Source organism: Dermacentor albipictus, chromosome 4 (genome assembly GCF_038994185.2).
Source record: "Dermacentor albipictus isolate Rhodes 1998 colony chromosome 4, USDA_Dalb.pri_finalv2, whole genome shotgun sequence".
Taxonomy (NCBI): Eukaryota; Metazoa; Arthropoda; class Arachnida; order Ixodida; family Ixodidae; genus Dermacentor; species Dermacentor albipictus.
This window is the reverse complement of record NC_091824.1, coordinates 128,619,756-128,638,655: the sequence shown is the minus strand read 5'-3', so window position 1 is coordinate 128,638,655 and position 18,900 is coordinate 128,619,756. Positions and strand designations below refer to the sequence as shown.

The following is an 18,900-nucleotide window of genomic DNA, read 5'->3' as shown; positions in this document are numbered from 1 at the left end:
TAACCTCCGAGACTTCTTGCCCGTTGCGAATCTCGGAGGCTTTGCAAATCTTGTACAGCTGCTAATGTTGTGCGGAGATGGCACGGCAAGCGCCAAAACACATCGAATCAAGTACGTCGCAGCTGCGCTTGCAATCAAGAACCAACGAATCAGGGCCTTCGCCACCTTCACATGTTCAGCGTCTTTGTCTCGGCAGTCTTCGTCGGTTGTGCACCTCTGTTTTCAGCTTAGGAGGTATCGGCCGTCGCGATTCATTGTGATGGTGTTAAGCCTCGGCTAACGTTCGTTTCGGTGGACATTGGTGGTGTGGCACAGTCAGACCAGAGCTTCGACTTGAAGATGGCGTGTGCCCGCGGCACACGCCATCACTTTCTGACACGCCAAATTTCTGACATGCCCTACTGCTTCCAAATCGCTATGTACTGTTGCTCTCCTTCACTTTCGTCAGTTCGAACTGAAGCGGCTTCCCCTCGCGGTTCGAATTAACGAGCTGTTACTGGGTGTATATATATATATATGTATATATATATATATATATATATATATATATATATATATCTTTGCTCTCAATTGTTCTTTATAGATTATAAAGGAACAAATCACCTAAATTTACACTAATATAACGATTAAATGTCCTAACTTCACAAATTACGATACACGGCATAACACTTTTCGCTTCACAGATAGATTTTGCTGGGGTACTCGTCAAAGAATGCTTACTTATTAAAAGAAAGAAGAGAACGAAAGACCTCTCAAGCCTCTAACTAGGCATTTACACCTAACCTACGCCCAGCTAACCAACCATAAGCAACGGCTCAGTTCACTTCATTCAAGCATTGCTGAATAATATATTCACCTTTTTACTAGAGTGACGAATTACTAATGGTCATTTTCTAATGCTAATTGAACACCGCATTTTTTTCCAAGAGATGAGGCACTGTTAATGAAGGCTGTGCTTAGCACAGTTGCGATACTTCTCAAAAGAATTTGTTTTCTGTGAAAATCCGCTGAACAGAAACTGCATAAAATAAATGCTTCAATGGGTTCTCAAACATGGCGAGAAGACGTACGTTTTTAAGGCATGACTTAACATTTTTTTCCTTGGGTGGTTTTTTATTTGTTAACTTGTTCTAGAAACATTGCTCCGCCCCCGCGCCCATAAAGAAAGAGAGTAAAAAGACAAAAAAAAAAGAGCGGTCGGCCTAGGACGTCTCCATTGTTCGTGGAATGGTTTTCCTCTGGAAATCCTACCAGGAGAATAAAAAATCCACTCCGTGGTTCTCTCCAAAGGCTATTGCTCCAAGGGTGGTCTTGCGGCGCGGAATTGTGGCAGGGATTTAGAATTTGGATTTCTTGTTTTTTTTCCTCGAAGCGCACATTAGATATTTTCCATGAAGTGTTTGTGTAACGAGCTGAGTATAAGTCTCCCGAACATTTCACGCTGCTCTAGCAAAGCAAACTATAAATAAAGCGAGAAATTCTCTTCACTCCCAGAATTTTATAATGGTTCTGTTTTTACAACATACTCTAACATACCACTCACTAACGGGCCTACTGAACAAAATAAAATAATATTTACACCAACTCGGTATTAAATTTTTACAGAAGAATAGCCGCCATGACTGACATTATTTGCACACAATAATGAATGAATTTTTAGCCAGGCATACGGATTTTAGCATGATGTGGCATAAGAATGGAGGTTTCAGTGAAGATGTGTTGTCAAGAGGAATCTGTACCTCTGGAGCTGCTAAATGAATATTTATATTTTTGCATGGGAAAACGAAATGCGTGAAAGCATGTAGAAATCCACAAAATGACGGAAGTGGCCAAATAATTCAAGTTCATGGATAATGCATGTGCCTGTGAAATCTGCCAGAGAAATCGTAAACAATCTCTCTTGAAGACATGAAAGAAGCATGGACATTCACCAGAAGGATAAGTAAAAGAGGCGAGACATCGTCACTTTGCAGCCTCGCATTATTTCGAAACAGAAACCGATTGACCAGGAATGGCAGAGATAGTTGTAAATAAAGACAGCAGGGGGCAAAACTGACTTATTAGGGCCGAAATTGGCCTTAGATTACGTAGTGCCAGAACTTACTTATGCGGGAAATGGACCGTGCTTTTAGGTCACTCGAACTTTAAAGTGTGAATATATTATGTAAAAATTAGATTGCATGTGGCCGAACAAAATTCGTGTTTACAGATCACTACATATTTTTTACATAAGGTGGGCAAGATTACGTACAAAATGAAAACAGATAGTCTGGTAGCCTGAGAAATCAAAATTTCTTGCTTGGCAAGTTTTAGGAAACGAAAGAATGGATATGAAAGGACTGATGTAAGCCTTTGTAGAAGCTTAAGAAGTATGGTTCCTTTGTCAACGAAAGTTGTCTCGGCCACTAAAGTGATAGTGAGTCGCACTGTGTCTTAAACAAAGAATATAATACGGACATCACAGGGACGAAAACGTTAGCGCAATAAATTTTAAAGCACATGTAAAGCCGAAGCTTTCATAAGAAAGATGGGGAGGGAATAAAAGTCTCGCATGCATATAGAGGAAGAGAAAATGCGCTGAAAGGAATCGCAGTTACTGAGAGTAGTACTGAAGGAAACGAAAATGTGTAAAAGTTTAGCATTGCTTTTTGCCCTAATGTTAGTTTATAATAAATATATATTTTGATTTCTTCCGCACGGTCATTTTCGGTTTCTGTATGTCGTTTGCGAACTGTGGCGGACGAAAAAAAAAAATAGCGGAAAGAAAGAAGGGTGGTGACTTTAAGCCTAACGAAGGCAGGGACGCCAGTGAAACATTCTAGAGTAAACATCTTCCGCCAACTCCCGCTAGCGGACTTTTCGCGAAGCTGGCGTTTTCATGCAGGTCGGGAAATTGAAATAGCGGGCTATAATTCTTGCGGGAACTCTAGCTGGGAAGCGAAAAGCACGCACCGTGTACTCTTAGCGGCAAGGAGCTTTCCCACCTGGCTCTCGTGTAAGACGGCAATGCAAATCAAGCAATATTTTCCTGGCGCTAGAGTAGTTTGCGCCAAACCTAAGTAGAGAAACTAGCACGGCCAGTCATTGGACCGGTGGTGTATTAGAGTTAAGAAATGAAATTTGAGCCGGTGCAGCTGCAGACTGGAGAAAGAGAGTGCATTTTGTGGAAGCTAGGCATATCTAGTGAATGGCAACTTCTTTGTATAAACTTAAAGAACGGAGAGTTACTGACACTTGTAATGCTGCAATGAATTGAAATTTGAATGTTCACATTTTGTGCACCGATATGGTACAGCTATTAGTTCAAGAGTTCATTCCTCTATCTTAGCCGACTTCCTGACTGAACAGATCTCCTGTTTCATCATACTAAATGTGGTGGATAAAATGCAGTGAATTGTAACGGTTTCGTCGTAGTCATCGTCGTCGTCGTCATCATCATGATCATCCTCTTTTATGTCCACTTCAGGGCGAAAACCTCTTTCTGCAATCTATCATTTGCTCTGTCCTGTCTTGTGCGAACGTTAAAAGAAAACTTCGGTTGCTTGAGAAACTGTTCCTCAGCAATACATAGTAATAGTATGTTCGTGACTGCTACCGAGAGAGGAACGACTTTGCAGACAGCATGTTTATTCTGCTAAGCCGTTGTGTATTCCTTCGATAAAAGACAAATTTTAATTTCTTGCGCTAATACACTTGAAGCGTCGTGTTGCAGAATCACGTTTTGTAGTTGCACGAAGTGATGTTTTGACTATTAATATAGACACTCTTGTACCTATATGAGAAGTTGCAAACGAGGCGTTTATTTGACATTGCGACAATCTTTTCTATGGTCAGGAGTATATTGAAAAAAGAAACACGTATCTTGAATGGAAGAATGACACCGAAAGTACGCAAGGTCGTCGTGCGTTGCATATGCATGCCACCTAATACCGATGCACGAAGATGCGTTCAGAACGAAACCAAACTTTCAAATTTCGAGAATATGCCCTGCATACACCTGCCGCCGGGCTTTCATTCTCAATAACGCCGGAAGTCCCTCTGCAATACTGCGACCCACAGCGTGGTTCCAATGGAAGATGCAACTGTACATTTCAAAGCGTTTCTAAAAGCGAGAATGATAATGACGAAAGAAAGGAGAAAGGCCGGGAGGTTAACCAAAAATTAAAATTCAGTTTCCGACTCTACACTGCGGAAAAGGGGAGGTAAAAAAATAGGGAAATAGATAAATATAGAAAGTGAGCGCAGATACATTATTACAGCCGGTCGCGATCACCGCACAGAAAATACCAGAACCAGCTAGAGCAATTGTGAGTGATTGTCTCTGTACACTGTGGGGAGGACAATCACACATACCGTGTTGAAAATCCTCCCCGCAACAACAGTCATCACATGTAACGTTGTCAATGATTCCGACGCAAAAGGCAAGGCTTCGTGAAGTCCACTTCTAGCCATAGACGACAGAGTAGGAAGGACCTTGCGTAGGCAGAGGGCACATGGGATGAGAAGGTGTAGTGAAGGGCCCAGGTGGTGCAGTTGGTTGTTTTTATAACTTGGACTGTTGCACATAAAGAACGCGAAAGGCGAATTCATAATAATGTTTCTACGTGGGAAAGGAATGCTGAATAAAGGATGGATTCAGTGTGGCAGCCGGTGAGAGACAGGCGCTCGGCGGATGCATATGACAGGAACGTTCAGGTTTTATTTGCAGCGTATATCCCGCACTTTCCCTTTCTTCACCTCTTCTAGCTGTATTTTGTGCTGCTTTCATTTACCCGAGTGTTAGGCACGCTATGGCAAGCCAAATCATGCGGTGAATACACAGCAAACTCCTTACACTGTCGCTTCAGCTTGCTTACCTAAATTCTGCACGTATTGCAAATAAAGTAGGAGGTTTGGTGTTGTTTTGACATACATCTTGTGTACCAGCTATACATAAAACAGGCCACTGATTCAATTTATTATTGCACTATAAATATTGTGGGTACCAGGTAGTAAGAAGTGCAGCATTCATATTGTGTGTGTGGGGGGGGGGGGGGGGGGGTCTACCTGCTCGTTGTAAAACGTACTGATAGCTTCTTTCGCAAAAGCAAGTGAAATTGTGTTCAAACTAATTCAAAAAGTGTTCTACAACGGAAGAGATAATGTTTTTTGAGAATCGAACTACGTAGAACAAAAGTTATGCACCTCCGAAGACGCTGCCAGAAAGCAAGGACTGGCCGCCGTCTGAGGAAGGGGGGGATTGGGGGTTAGTCTCCCGACCCCCGCCACCCCTGAAACCCATCAAGGACATAACAAAGTTTTATCTCTCTCTCTCTCCAATGCTCATTCTGGAATCTACGTGCCGCGAACTTTTTTTGAATGGATGGATGGATACAACTTTCTTGTACGTCCGGCAAGGTTTAACGCGACCCGGGCTCAGGTCTCCCATGGAGGAACGTCAAGGCCCTGCCTCAACGCCGCCTCACGGGCTTGCTGGACTGCCCACGTCTGGATTCCGAGGTCTGAGCTGCGCAGAGCGGCGGCCCACCTCGACGACAGGGTCTCCGGAGTAACTGCCATCCCTCCTATAACTACATTGCACTCCCACAGCATGTGTTTGAGTGTTGCTGGTCCTTCCTGGCACAATTTGCACGTGTCGTCCTGATGCTTATCTGGGAAGATGCGTTTGAGACGGAATGGATTAGGGAAGGTGTTTGTCTGGAGTTGTCGCCAGGCGACGGCCTGCCTCCTGTTCAATTTGGGACTCGGCGGGGGGTATATCCTTCTGGCGTTCAAATATGCACTGGTGATGTCGTTGTATCTTGTGAGCCTGTCCCGTTCTGCTCGAGAAGCGTTCGCTATCGTGCGAGAGGCGTTTCTCTGTTCGGCGCGGCGGGTCATGTCTCGCGCCGTCCGGTGCGCCGTCTCGTTTAGGTTCGGGAGCGCGTCGCCTTCCGTGGTGACGTGCGCGGGGAACCATATGATCCTCGAGCTCGCGGTTTTGGATCTGCCCGCTTTGGCTAGAATGGAGATGGCTTCCTTGGAAATTCGACCTTTGGCATAATTCTTTACTGCCGTTTGCGAGTCACTTAGTACGACTTCGCATTCCTGTTCTGTAAGGGCTAGCGCAATCGCTACTTCCTCCGCTATTTCTGAGTGTTTGGTGTATACACTACATCAAACACTCAGAAATAGCGGAGGAAGTTTTTTGAAGCGCTTAATAAAATGTTATCGGCTTGCCCAATTCGTTCCTTCGTCTTCGGTGTAAAGAAAACTGGCTTGCCCGCATCTGATCTCGTGTACCCATGCTGCGCAATGGGATAACATTTCCTTGTACTTCTTCATTTTTTTCTTATTTATTTTAAATATACCACCGGCTTCATAGCCAATCCAACTTTGTATGCGCCATAGTATGGAAATCATCATTATCATCAACAACACACGGCTATCTTCTGAAAGAGATAGTTGGCAATAGAAGGACATGCGTCAGTGTGCCCTATTGATTAGGAAATGAGGTATGGAAAGGTTAGAAAGGCTTCTATCAATCAATCAAATCAATCAAGAGAATGTTAATTTGCAAAGGTGGTGCATATAGGCTTGAATATAGAGAAGGAGATCGCTTAAGACCGTAAGAGGACCTCTTGTTTTGAAGGGAATTTAGACAACTGAGTAAGCAAATGTGATTATACATTTGACATGATTATGCAATCAGCCTATGATTGTTCTGAAGTGGGGTAGATGTTTTGCACTTTATAGTGATAAATTGCGCTTGTATACAGTATTTTATGATAGACAAGAATTTAGCATAAGCCGTGTTAGCGTTCGTAAGTGAAGTAACAGATTGGCAATGTGTTTTGCTGTTGCAGTTTAGCAAATTTGTTGTTTCAGTTACTTCCTTGTGAAAATTTGAGTGTGGCCTAGTGGAGCTGTACAGAAGCCGCAAGAAAATAAGATAGTGGTCATTAACGGGAACTTGAACAATGGCGCAGTAAGCCAATGTTAGATAATGCATGGTCAATGACGCTGTGTGTATTACCACAAACATAGCTTGCAGGAACGCTTAGGAGGAGTTTATAACCATAGACGAAAAAGCAATTAGTGTAGACAGTCTAGGGGTTATCGTCTAAAATATTAATGTCCCCTATGATGACAAAGCTCTCCTGTTCCACAGCTAATTTGCCAAGTAGTTCTTCTCATTCATTACGAGAGAGAGAGAGAGAGATGCAAATAAGAGAAAGGCAGGGAAGTTAAAAAAAGTTAAAACGTCCGGTTTGCTACCCTGCACCAGGGGAAGGGAAAGCGGAAGTAAAGACGGAAAGAAGAGCGTGACAAAAATAAAGGCGTCGGTCAAGGCTTTGTTGACCTTTTTACGCGACAGTGGCCTATGAGAAAGACTATAATGACCCCATTCCGTCCTTTTTTCATTCATTACGAAAATATCATACCAATGATAATAGTGAACGATAGATGCTGCCAGTAGTAATTTTCTTTGTGCTTGATGTGCATTCTTGACTGCATTTCTATCCGTACGGATTCACAGTCTGCGCAAGCAACCTTAAGATCGTTTGCCCGTTTATAGGACACCGTAGACGAGATTAATATTGCGGCTCCACCGCGGTTGCTCGATAAACGAAAACAATCTTCGGAAGCATATGAAATTTATTTCTCTGACCAAGCTTCCATCTGCTAAATTCTTTTTGATACTCCGGCGTACGTTGGCACGACAAACAAACCACTTTTAAAACACTTTTGAACAGTACCTCCAGCAGCAGCAGCAGATACAAGAAACGAGGACAGAGGGACAAGCAATCATAGACGCACCAATCCGTACAAGCAAAATGGGTGTGCTCAGATGTGCTTCCTGAAGCGCAACTACTGCTGCCGAATGAAGCCTTGCCAGTTTTTCTGTGTTATAAAACCGCCATACCCCCTGTCACACCCACTGAACTGGTATCTGCGCAGGTTCGGTACTGCACAGATGATCCACGCAGTCAAGTGATGCCGACATTTCGCAGGTGTGCTGACGCACATGAACCGCCACGTGGCGTAGACGAGAGGCGATCCCAGAGGCACTTTTGACGCTTGAAAGAACAGGCTCGGCACTGGTGAATAATAATATTTGGGGTTTTACGTGCCAAAACCACTTTCTGATTATGAGGCACGCCGTAGTGGAGGACTCCGGAAATTTTGACCACCTGGGGTTCTTTAACGTGCACCTAAATCTAAGCACACGGGTGTTTTCGCATTTCGCCCCCATCGAAATGCGGCCGCCGTGGCCGGGATTCGATCCCGCGACCTCGTGCTCAGCAGCCCAACACCATAGCCACTGAGCAACCACGGCGGGTAGCACTGGTGAAGCGTGGGGGATTGCCGACACAAATGCGCGGTGCACTTCAATAAAGCGTAGAACATCCAAAGAGCGTAGGGCGCAGTCTTTCTATTATATAAGCAGCAGCAGATGCCAGTAGAGCGGTTTTTCATGCTGGGGAGATGACTCTTTTGGCGGGCAGGCTCACTTATCCATTAGACTCTTTCTCAAAGGCAACAGTACGGCAGATATCTGTATGAAATGTCGCTTTCATTCTGTTATACACCATCGCTACAGTCTGTGTTCTGTACGTTCTTTCGAGAGGTAGTAAAATGAACTGTGCGCCCCCCCCTCCCCCTTCATTTGTTCAGGCTGTTTTAGCTAATCACCTCACGCTGATGTCTGAGCCGAAACATTCGGTGGAGAAATCAATTTCGTAATTATTATTTTTTACGGTTTGCAAAGTTGCGCCAGCTGGTACAGCTCAACAAAAGCGGCCTTTTCTTTTATCGCACTATCTTAACGTTGCACCCTTACACATAAATGAAACTAAAGTAGATATTAAGCAATAATTTAATGTAGGGCTTCAAATAAATATTTTAGGAAGAAGATCAGTTATGAAATTAGAAATATTTATTCCTTAATAAGATGTATCTCCGCACACATTCTTGTCCCCTACTATCGTTTCCTATGGATGGACGGATGGAAAAACTTTATTGAGAGTTCTGAGATACGCTATTATCACGCAGCGGGCCGCTTCTAGGTTTGGTGATTTTTTTAAATTAGATTAGTAGTTCATTCATAAGTGGTATAGCGTGAAACAAGACGCGAATTTCATAAAGATAAATTGACCAAGTTCTGAAATAAGGAAATGCGTCATACCCTAGATGACAAGGGAACAATATAAGGTAACCAGCTCATAATTTCTTTCTAGACCGCCTTCCCGCTATTGAAAAGTGACCACCTTTAATGTAACAGCGTGTAGCATGTCATCATGGATTCAGTAAACTTCTGTTGTCTGAATTAGAATTCAAAGATTTGGACAACAATGTACTCGGTGAAGTGGGCTCCCTTCTGCAGCACACAGACACATAAAGCACACAAACACATAGAGAATACATTTAAAAGACTAACTAGAAAAATACCACCACCCCCTACCCTCCCTCCCGCCCCAAGCACTCCCTCCAGGCATCTTCCCCCTACTTCCCTTTGGACAAAACTTAGCGTCATAGAGACGCCCAGTTCGAATCACGTAAGTGTTGTTTAGGGCGCTCGGCTCTGGAACTAGGAGTTGATAAGAGTGTAGTGGGGAGGGAAGAAGACGCAGTCGGATGCGAAATTGCGCCGTAACGGGGAACCGAGACGGGTGACGGGCACACTGCCGGCACAACACAAATTGGATGATAAGTGAATTCCGCAGTTAGAGGGACGTGAGTGCACGCCTGGCGGTGCAAATTAAATTTTGAGCGCCGTTCGACAACGCCTGCTCCTCGAGTGGGTTCCCACCAGAGGTCTTCTCCCAGTGTGCGATGGCAGCTACGTAATGCCGCTCGGTATTGAGCATTGCGCAATGCTGGCCTGGTTTATGGGGGCCGGCCATCACGAGAGAATGATCTGAAGTGAAGGCGCTAAAATGACGGAGGACAAAGAAGAAACACACACACAGGGCGCCCTGTGTGTGTGTGTGTGTGTTTCTTCTTTGTCCTCCGTCATTTTAGCGCCTTCACTTCAGATCATGCTTAACCAACACGCCCAACTATCCATCCTAATCACGAGAGAAACAACACGCGTAAGAGAGGCGGAAGAACCGGAAAATTGACGATGCAAGCTTAAAGTGGCGATCGTACCTTCGGAAAGCGGTCCTAGTGTATGTTGTAATGTGTAGACTAATTTTCTTCTTTCCGGACTCTGCCTTGCGGCTCAGTCCGAAACAGGCCATTCTCATGGGCTCAGTCCGAAGTCGTGATGAGTAAAATTTTTGTACGTTAGTATATTCGTCTAAAGAATTCAATTGTTTGGCGGAAGGCAATGCTGAAATGGAAATAAAGAAAATAGAAAATAACACTGGAAGCCTAAGGCGTCTATCTGCGGTTAATGAGCACAAATGATTAGAAACTGGCGTTCGTATAGGTAACTATTTCTTTTTTTGGCTCTCCAGTACCACTGAGAGTTGCAATAAAGCATGATGAAAATAACGTCTTCAGGCGTTTGAAAACATGGTGAGCATACTCCAACCCCCAAAAATATTATCTAGCACTCAAGCAATCAGTCAATCACTCACTCTATCAATGTATCAATCAAATTATTATTATAATGCCCACTAGCCGCAACGGATCCTTCTCACAAGTTTAAATAAAAAAATTATAAGCGAGACAAAATATGCAGAGAAGACTAATGTAGTAGACAGAGCAATATCAGATAAAGAAACAAATAAGCAAACAGAACACGTGGTGGCAGGCGGGAAGAGAAGTTAATCATACAACATGATTATCTACACATGTTGAAGACACAAGGAAGGAGCTCTGAAATATGTCAACACGGGCAGAATATTTACCACATGTCATTTTCAATGGAGGCATAAGGTAGTCTCTAAAGCGAACAAGCAACGCAGAAAACGCGAAATGCTGCCTGATATACTTTGGCATGCGGAAAATTGTACATGATCAAGAAGCTTTGGACAATGTATTTCTCTATGCAACACCTCATAGAGAAGCAAAAGGTCCGATCTAATATATCTTGATCTTAGATTTGAGGTACATTTAAGAGGGCTGGACTATTCTCGTCGGAATGGCAAAAGCGGCGCTTGAAAATAGCAATTCATTCTGGGCGCGTTCAAAGAGGTCAGGATGAGGTTTGCGCGTTCCGTCCCAAACCACAAAGGCAAACTCTAGTAGTGAAAGGCACACTATATATTAGAATTTCAAAAAGGCAGCAGGGAACCTTAAATCATGTGATGCACGACAAACAATTCCAAGAGCGCGAAGGGCACGTTGTTTCCCGTATTTAGAGTATGAAGTGAAGCATAGCGTTTTGTCCAAGTAGACACCAATACCTTTCATTTCATCGAGCCGGGGCCAACGCAGCATAACAAAAGTTGTAAAAAACTTGCACACGGTATTTTCTCCGCGTATAGCTAGATGCCATAGTTTTGGAAGCATTTAGAAGTAGCCTATTATATCTGCAGAAGTTCGAGATTGAGGAAATGGCTTTTTGGAGGTCAATGCAGTCGTGAACACTGTTAATAGACTTAAATTGCTTGAGGCATAGAAGTAATGAGTATTGAATTACGGAAGAAAGGCCATTTACGAACACTTGGAAGAAAAGAATGCCATGAACAAATTCTTGAGGAACTACACTAGTCACCTCATAGTTGGTAGAACTCTATTCATTAATGTCAACGAAGCGCGATCTATTGCTTAGGTAATCAGATACCAGGACAGTGACTGAAGAAGGCATGTCCTTTGTCATGAGGTTTGTAATGAGAACCTTATTGAAAACTACATCAAAATTACACCAATACATCAAACCAAACAGCATCTAATTGTCCTCTGCAAAGCACCACACTGGAGGCATCGGTCATAACTAGGACCAAACTCTTTGGTATGGAGCGCCTTGATGCAAAGTCATTCTGTTCATGTTAAATGTTCTTAGCACTAACAGAACGCAAGGAATCCAGCAAAGATTCACTTACGTTTGATGCAGCGCAGAGGATAGATATAGGTAGGCAGCTGATAACTGTACTTCTAGCACCCGACTTGTGTGTGGCTTCTCCTGTTACCTTCAGAGCACTAGAAAACGTACTAAACTTTAGCGAACTGTTGAAGACCATGGTGAGAACTGAACAGGGACAAGTATGCTTCCATTCGTCTTAAGCAGTTAGGGAGAGATGCCATCAACGCCACAAGAAGGGGACGGTTAAGGCCCTTCAATGTACAGGGTAAATGTACAGGGTGAATTTGCTGGTGCTTAGATTGACCAGCAAATTCACCCTGTACAAAGAAATTTGGATAAATAAATGAAATGAAATGAAATACACATGAAAACAAGCTCTTAATTGAGTGATAGCATGCACACTGTATCAGACTGAGATGGTCGGTTGCTTGAGGTAGAAACATATCTTGCACCAAATACAAAAGAGAAGCGTTCTCCAGTGGCTTCAGCAGGGTTCAAAACATCGTAAAACAACAACAACAACAACAACAACAACAACAACAACAACAATAATAATAATAATAATAATAATAATAATAATAATAATAATAATAATCTTTACAGAAACGAGCGACCCATTTTCCGGAGAAAAGAAACGATTATTTTATTTTGTATGACGTAATTCAATTATGAACCGAGTGAAAAGTTCTCCCGAGTCATGTTACTAACTCTGAATGCTAAATAATGAGTTTTCGAAGGCTACTATTTCTCCGCAGAGAGTTACTCGCTGCGCCGACATTTTTCTTACTCTACTGCATGCCTTGCAGGTAGAAAATTTATGTTTAAGTAAGCACCTTTTTTTACTGGTCTTTGTGATTACATCCGCTGTATACCTATGTACTTGCAGGAGACAACGTACAGTGTAAATATTTCGATACCATTCAAAGCTCTCAGCTGCATTCTCAACACTGCTGTGCTGAAGGACCACACTAGCGAGAATCTGGACCAAGTTTCTTTTGCGCCTGTGCCTGTATCTGCGCGCGTGCGCGTGCTCGTGCATTGTGTTTGACTGTGGCAATACAAGATAACAAGACAGCCTATAGCGGAGCGAGTCCAAAGTTCCAAAAGTGCGATTCTTGAAATTACTGTCTATGCCAAGAACCATGCGATGGCGTCGCCCAACGCTTTAACAACAGCAAGGAGATCATGCTCTTCCATGGGGGTTCTAGAGATTTACTCGACATGTACTGCTGTCGGAGTTATTACGAACCCGCCTTTCTTTTGACATTTACTGGCCGCTAAGCTTCTTTTTATTTCGCATTAAGTCATAATGAAACTATCGACGCATTCACTGTCGCATTTTGAATACGTCTAGTCTGTGCTAGCTTTGTTTTAGTTAGGAATATAAAAAAGAGAAATGGGCGAGAGCTTCGAAAAATGTTTACCGGAAATTTCAAACAGCCGAAATTACGAGTACGAGTGAAGAGGGTTATTCGGAGAAGGATAGCTTTCCCCAGCGGCAGAGTGCCCCGGACATTGATTAATTAACCTGATGCGCGTTTTAATGAATCGCCGAAGGGCTCAATTTCTGTGCAAAGGTCTTTATTATATAGCCGACTATCCAAGAGACCTTGATTGCAACCGCTCACGGCTTTTTCAGCATGAGAATTGCTTAATCATGTAGATTGATTTACTGAATAATTTGTAAGCTATATTCGGCCTAAGTTTAACTATAGCACATCTATGCAAGACGATACGTTGAAGGAGGCACGTCACAATTTCTATGAAGATCCGTATAAAGTTGCACGGGCATTCTGGATTCTCATAAACATTGTTAAGCCACAAGAAAAGATATGTCATTTCATTTTTTTACTTGTCAGTAGCCACACTGAAAGCAAATATACTGAATAACCTGAAAAGCTTTTAAATGAGTGCCACCATACATGCATCTACAATTCTTCTAATTATTTTAATTAAATTATGGAGTTTTACGTCAGAAAACCCCACTCTCATAATGAGGCACGCGGTAGTGGGGTACTCAAAAAATGTTGACCACCTGGGGTTTTTCGTGATTTTGGGAAGTTACTGCAAGCAAAACACGAGACTTGAAGAAAGGGACAACACGAAGCGGGACAACACCGCTTCATGTTGGCCCTTTCTTCAAGTCTCGTGTTTTGCTTGTGGTAACTTCCCAGAATTATGAATCACCAGCTGTCCTACACCCACATTCGGCTATGTTACACCTGGGGTTGTTTACTGTGCACCTAAATCAAAGTACACGGGTGTTTTCGCGCTTCGCCCCCATCGACATCATAAATATTCATACAGTAATTTCTGTAGCAGCTATACTGACTTTCAAAAAACAATAACAACTTACTATATTGCAAGAAAGTATTAACGCCTGAATGTAACAATTTTTAGCAAGATTTACTACGCTACTTCGCGCGCAAAGCATGTTGGTAGTATCGTAGCCTTATAGTGAGCTGAAGGGCAGCTTTGATCAAAAGCGCGTTGCGTTTCTACTATGACAAACTCGCTTACGCCTCGCGCTCAAATGGCAGGTAGGTGAGAATAAAAAAGTGGTTCTACGATAGCGGTATGCTTGAGGAGACGCGGCCCCCAACTTCCTCCAAACTTCACTAGAAGAACACATAATATCATTCTCCGCAAAATTACCTTCAACGTTGCCAAGAACACAAATACCACAGAAACGTGGCGAGGACATCTATTATTGTGGCGCCAGCAGGACCACTGAAAGATCGGTATATTTGTTCAGGAAGATAAGCATTGTGACGATTGCTTTTCTATACGAGTGTTATGAACGCATGTCATGACTAACTCTATCTCCTGTCCTCTGAAATGTCCACAATAAATGATCTCTTCCATTTAATATCAGGAAAGAAAGTATAGATGATGACGTCACGCAGGCCAACTAAGCATATAACTCGTATTACGGGCAAATATCTAGGATAGATCCCCTACATCTTCAGCAATATTGTTTTGTGGAAGCCTGTTCCCAAGGGGCCACGAGTGTATTTTTATTCTAAAGCTCTGGGCCAGAGCAATATTTAGGAGTAGGAGATCGCGCCTTTCCGAATACTAAACAAAAGCTGTTTTATTTTTTCCTTCTCTTTCGATACATTGTTCCACGATGCGAAATCCAATCACTTTCAGAAACAGCGCAGGGAAAAGAAAACGTGGCCGCGATGATAGGAATACCGAATGTGGAATCTCGCTTCGGAATGATTTCCGCATGTTAATAAGATCGCTGTTTTCTAGAACTCTGAAGCAGACGGCCGTCGGCGAGCTTTAGGGCTCGGCAGAAAGAAAACGCAGCGCAGAATTTAAAGTCGACTGTAAGCGCTTTGGGAAAACATGCAGGAGGATGGCACATACGCCCACAACCTTAGACCTCCGCAATCGCATATCACGGCGTAAGTACGGCACACTTGAGGCAGAAAATGGAAGAGCAGCCAGCAAACCCGCGATGCGGCGTTGTGTGCAGGAACGAATGTTCAAATAGTAAGGCGAGATTCACGCACTCTGTCGCTTACCACGTGGCAGCACCTTCGAATGGATCATAAGACAATTACGGCGAATTGCTATTGCAATCTACACAAAAGAAAACGCCATAAGACATTAACACTGTGCGCGTAGGAAACAAAATAAGAGGAATTAAAGTGAATGCGGTGATATAACAACCAAACTTAATAAGTGGGCTCTCTCAGTTGGCTAAGACACATTGTTTGCTACGTGTGCTGGCCTTTGAGTGCGACTGCCGTATTAAAACGCGCAAAGCGATGTGAATGCGTCATTTCGTCTTTTTTACGTGTTCAGCGATGAAAAGCGCCTTCCTCTTCGTTTTAAAGAAATGCAGAAGAAAGCCACAAAGCTACACAGATTAAAGAAAACTGCAAAGATGTGACAGCCGTGGCAGTGTAGGGCTGCTAATTAATTTGTTATCTCATTTTATTTCTTAACGTCGACATGAAATACAGAGCACCAGCTCTGTGGCATTACGCTGCATCTGATTGTGGCATTCACAGCCATCAATCGCACGTGCCGCCTGCTCTTGCGAAAACCAATACAACCCACTGAGCCGGTAAGTTATAACTGTATGACAATGAACCAACGCCTCGCCGCCATTGTAGAGCCCTGGTTCCAGCTCTGTAGGGCGGATGGGCAGCCGGCTCCGGCGCACACGTGCGAGGCCTCGCGGGACCTGCCGGTTTGTGGCTTGCGCGACTAGTCCGCTGCTGTGATCTGTGCAACAACGAATAAGTATATGTACGTGTTTTTTATCCATTCGTCGCTAACACTTCAAAAAAGCACCCCGACAAGCGTGCCGCAAATTGATCGTTTCCTACCCGTGTTCGTGGTGTGTGCTTGCCTCGTCGCGCTATAGAATTATATACTGCTCAGTAAAGGGGTTGGCTCTGTCCCCGTGTGCAGTCGTTTATTCTGGCAACGACGTGAGGACCATGCGTTGCTTGCTTCTGCGAGACACTTGAGCACGTGCATAAGAATGACCTGCTTTCCTTGCGTAGTGCACGCCGTTACTGAGCTACGATCGCCTTCTTAACCATTCGTGTACGACACTTCATGAATGCCTTTATCGGAGTGGTTGCACGTCACCAGGCGACCAGGATCATCGCGCCCTGCTTATCTTCTACAACAAGATCACTCCGCTTCCCATTCTCCAGCGCTTTCTCTTTTTTTGTGAGCGACGATATTGTTTTTTGGTTGTGTTTTTTGCTCTATTATTCCGCAATTAGAGGAACCCTTGGGAATATTTTTTGTTCCTACTTCGGTACTCCGTTCTGTGTGGACGATTTAGCTTGGTGTTCGTAATCCTCCTCTATTCCCCTCTCTTTCCTCTAATACATGCTTTTAAACCGAATAATAATAATAATAATAATAATAATAATAATAATAATAATAATAATAATAATATGACCTTTCGTAATCTCTGGCACGCTTGTAACACCTTTAGCTTTTCATCTATGCACCAGGCAGACATTACCTCGTTTGTTAGGATAAAGAGTTTTAACAAGCACTTCCGACAGTTCTATTCATCAGCGCTACTACAACGTGACAATATTGAATATTTGCCCCACGAACTGAGCTAGCGTATATAATGCTCTGTGAATAAGAGTACAACTTTTCTTTCGCTATTAGGCCACGTAATTAAAGTAAGAAAAAGTAAAATTCGTAACGGCGAGCATTTTATGGACGGTGTTCGCTGCATTTTCCTGCTTTAGGTCATTGGGCAGGCTGTTTTAATTTCTGAGTATTGGACATACCCTATAATTAAATAAGCCGTTCTCCTCGGTGACAGCTTCTCAAGGGAAGGCCCCAGCTAACCATTGCCATTTTCTTACCCATCGTGCTCTTGAAAAAAGTAAAGAGCAATACCATACGGTTGGAGAGTGTTCTGTGTGAAGGAAATTACGTGATTTTTTCTTGAAATGTTGGACAAGTCCACTGAAACGATATTACTTTGTGAACTGGTGCTTTTTTCCTTGTTTTTAGAGAGTGCGCTAAATTGATACGTTTCTTTTCACTAAAAGATATCTCTAGTGCTTCACTGCACAAGTCCGAACAAAAGCCAAAGTTATCGCAAAAAGGCAGGAACCGGCGGCTGAAAGAGAGCGCTTTCTTTAGAGAACACATGGTGCGAGTGACCCAATTAATCCTCGAGCGTATAGTGCAGAAAATAAAAGGAAAACTGTACAGCAAGGCAAGAAAAAGTTAAACGGAAATAGAGAAGTTCTTTCACTTTCATTGCAGCTCCTGTGTACTTTTTTCTTCGAATGAGGAAGGTATGAGGCACGTGTAGACGTCGCCCTTCGTGATGCTCTCCCGTCGAGCTCTGATCAATGGGCGCAGCCTCAGGCCATATCAAGCTGCTGCTCTTATTCTTTTCTCTTTCACTGTGAAAGCAGAACCGACGATTGAGGAACGCTCTTCAGGGAACTCCTATTGTCGTCACGCTTAGATAAGGAGCTGACAAATAGCCTAAGCCCAGTCTTACGAAGTAGGACAAAAATAGCTATGCTGAAGTGAAAAATGTATTCGCAAACAAAACCATCCTGAAAAACCCCCTAGTGGTCTCCATGGATGATAAGCGCTGCTTCTATGCAGAGGAAGCCGGAGAAAACCGTACCACAGCAAATCGACAAAGAACTTGCCAAACTTCTTGAGGCCCGGGCCGGATGGCTGGTTAAGGAAGTGGAAGTTGTATCTGTGTCTTGAGCGTTGTGTTTGCCCTGTGAAACGAGACAAAGGCTCAGAACTTACCTTGCGTGATGAGTGCTTGTCTAATTTCACTCGGTATTTATGCAGAAAGATATCAATGAAACGTCACGTAATCAGTGTCTAAGAAGCAAAGCACGATTTCCAAGAAACACGCTATTTAACGAATTTTTTTTCTTCTTGCTAAACGTGTGCTTTGCTATGCTCGCGCATATCAATTACGCTATGTGAAAATACATTGGTTTTGCAATTAACGGGCAAAAATCTCCAGATCTAAGCTATCACTGTCGAAGTCCCGGTCAGCCCGAATCGCAGGAAATATCGCCTAAATGTGTCCGGCGGTGCCTAATCAGAGTAACTGAAACCGCGGCGCATGTGATTGCTAATCGCAAAAGCCATGGCTACGCAGGTACGTCTCTCTAGCATCGCTGGCACTCGACTGGGAAACTCCTTTGCGATCTTTTCGGTGCTAGTCAATTGTTGAAGCAGTTAGCGACGCGTCAGTTAATCGAGCCTTGAGGCGCCCTCGTTGTCGTCTCTTTCTCCATGACTGGCTCGCGGTGCTCTTAGAAAAACGTGTTGTCTTCGCATGATGAAGGTTAAGCAGTGCGAAAAAGGGAAGTCACTCAAAGAAGAAATGAATCTAACATGCACTGACTTCAAACCATGGTTTACAAGCAACATAAGCGTTTTGCCCCGCTGATCTC

The 18,900-nt window shown here is 43.4% G+C and overlaps 1 protein-coding gene across 4 annotated transcripts in view; it reads right to left on the bottom strand.

The window, feature by feature from the left end:
• The window catches only part of LOC135899502 (uncharacterized), a 530,261-nt gene that overhangs the window by 135,880 nt on the left and 375,481 nt on the right, over positions 1-18,900 (bottom strand). For 2 of the 4 annotated variants that reach the window (XM_070537571.1, XM_070537572.1), the window contains one exon: positions 18,105-18,207. The exons of the other annotated variants lie outside the window; for them this stretch is intronic. In XM_070537571.1, the coding sequence (XP_070393672.1) occupies positions 18,105-18,207 (103 nt within the window). The remainder of the gene's footprint in view (positions 1-18,104; positions 18,208-18,900) is intronic. 4 annotated transcript variants of the gene reach the window in all.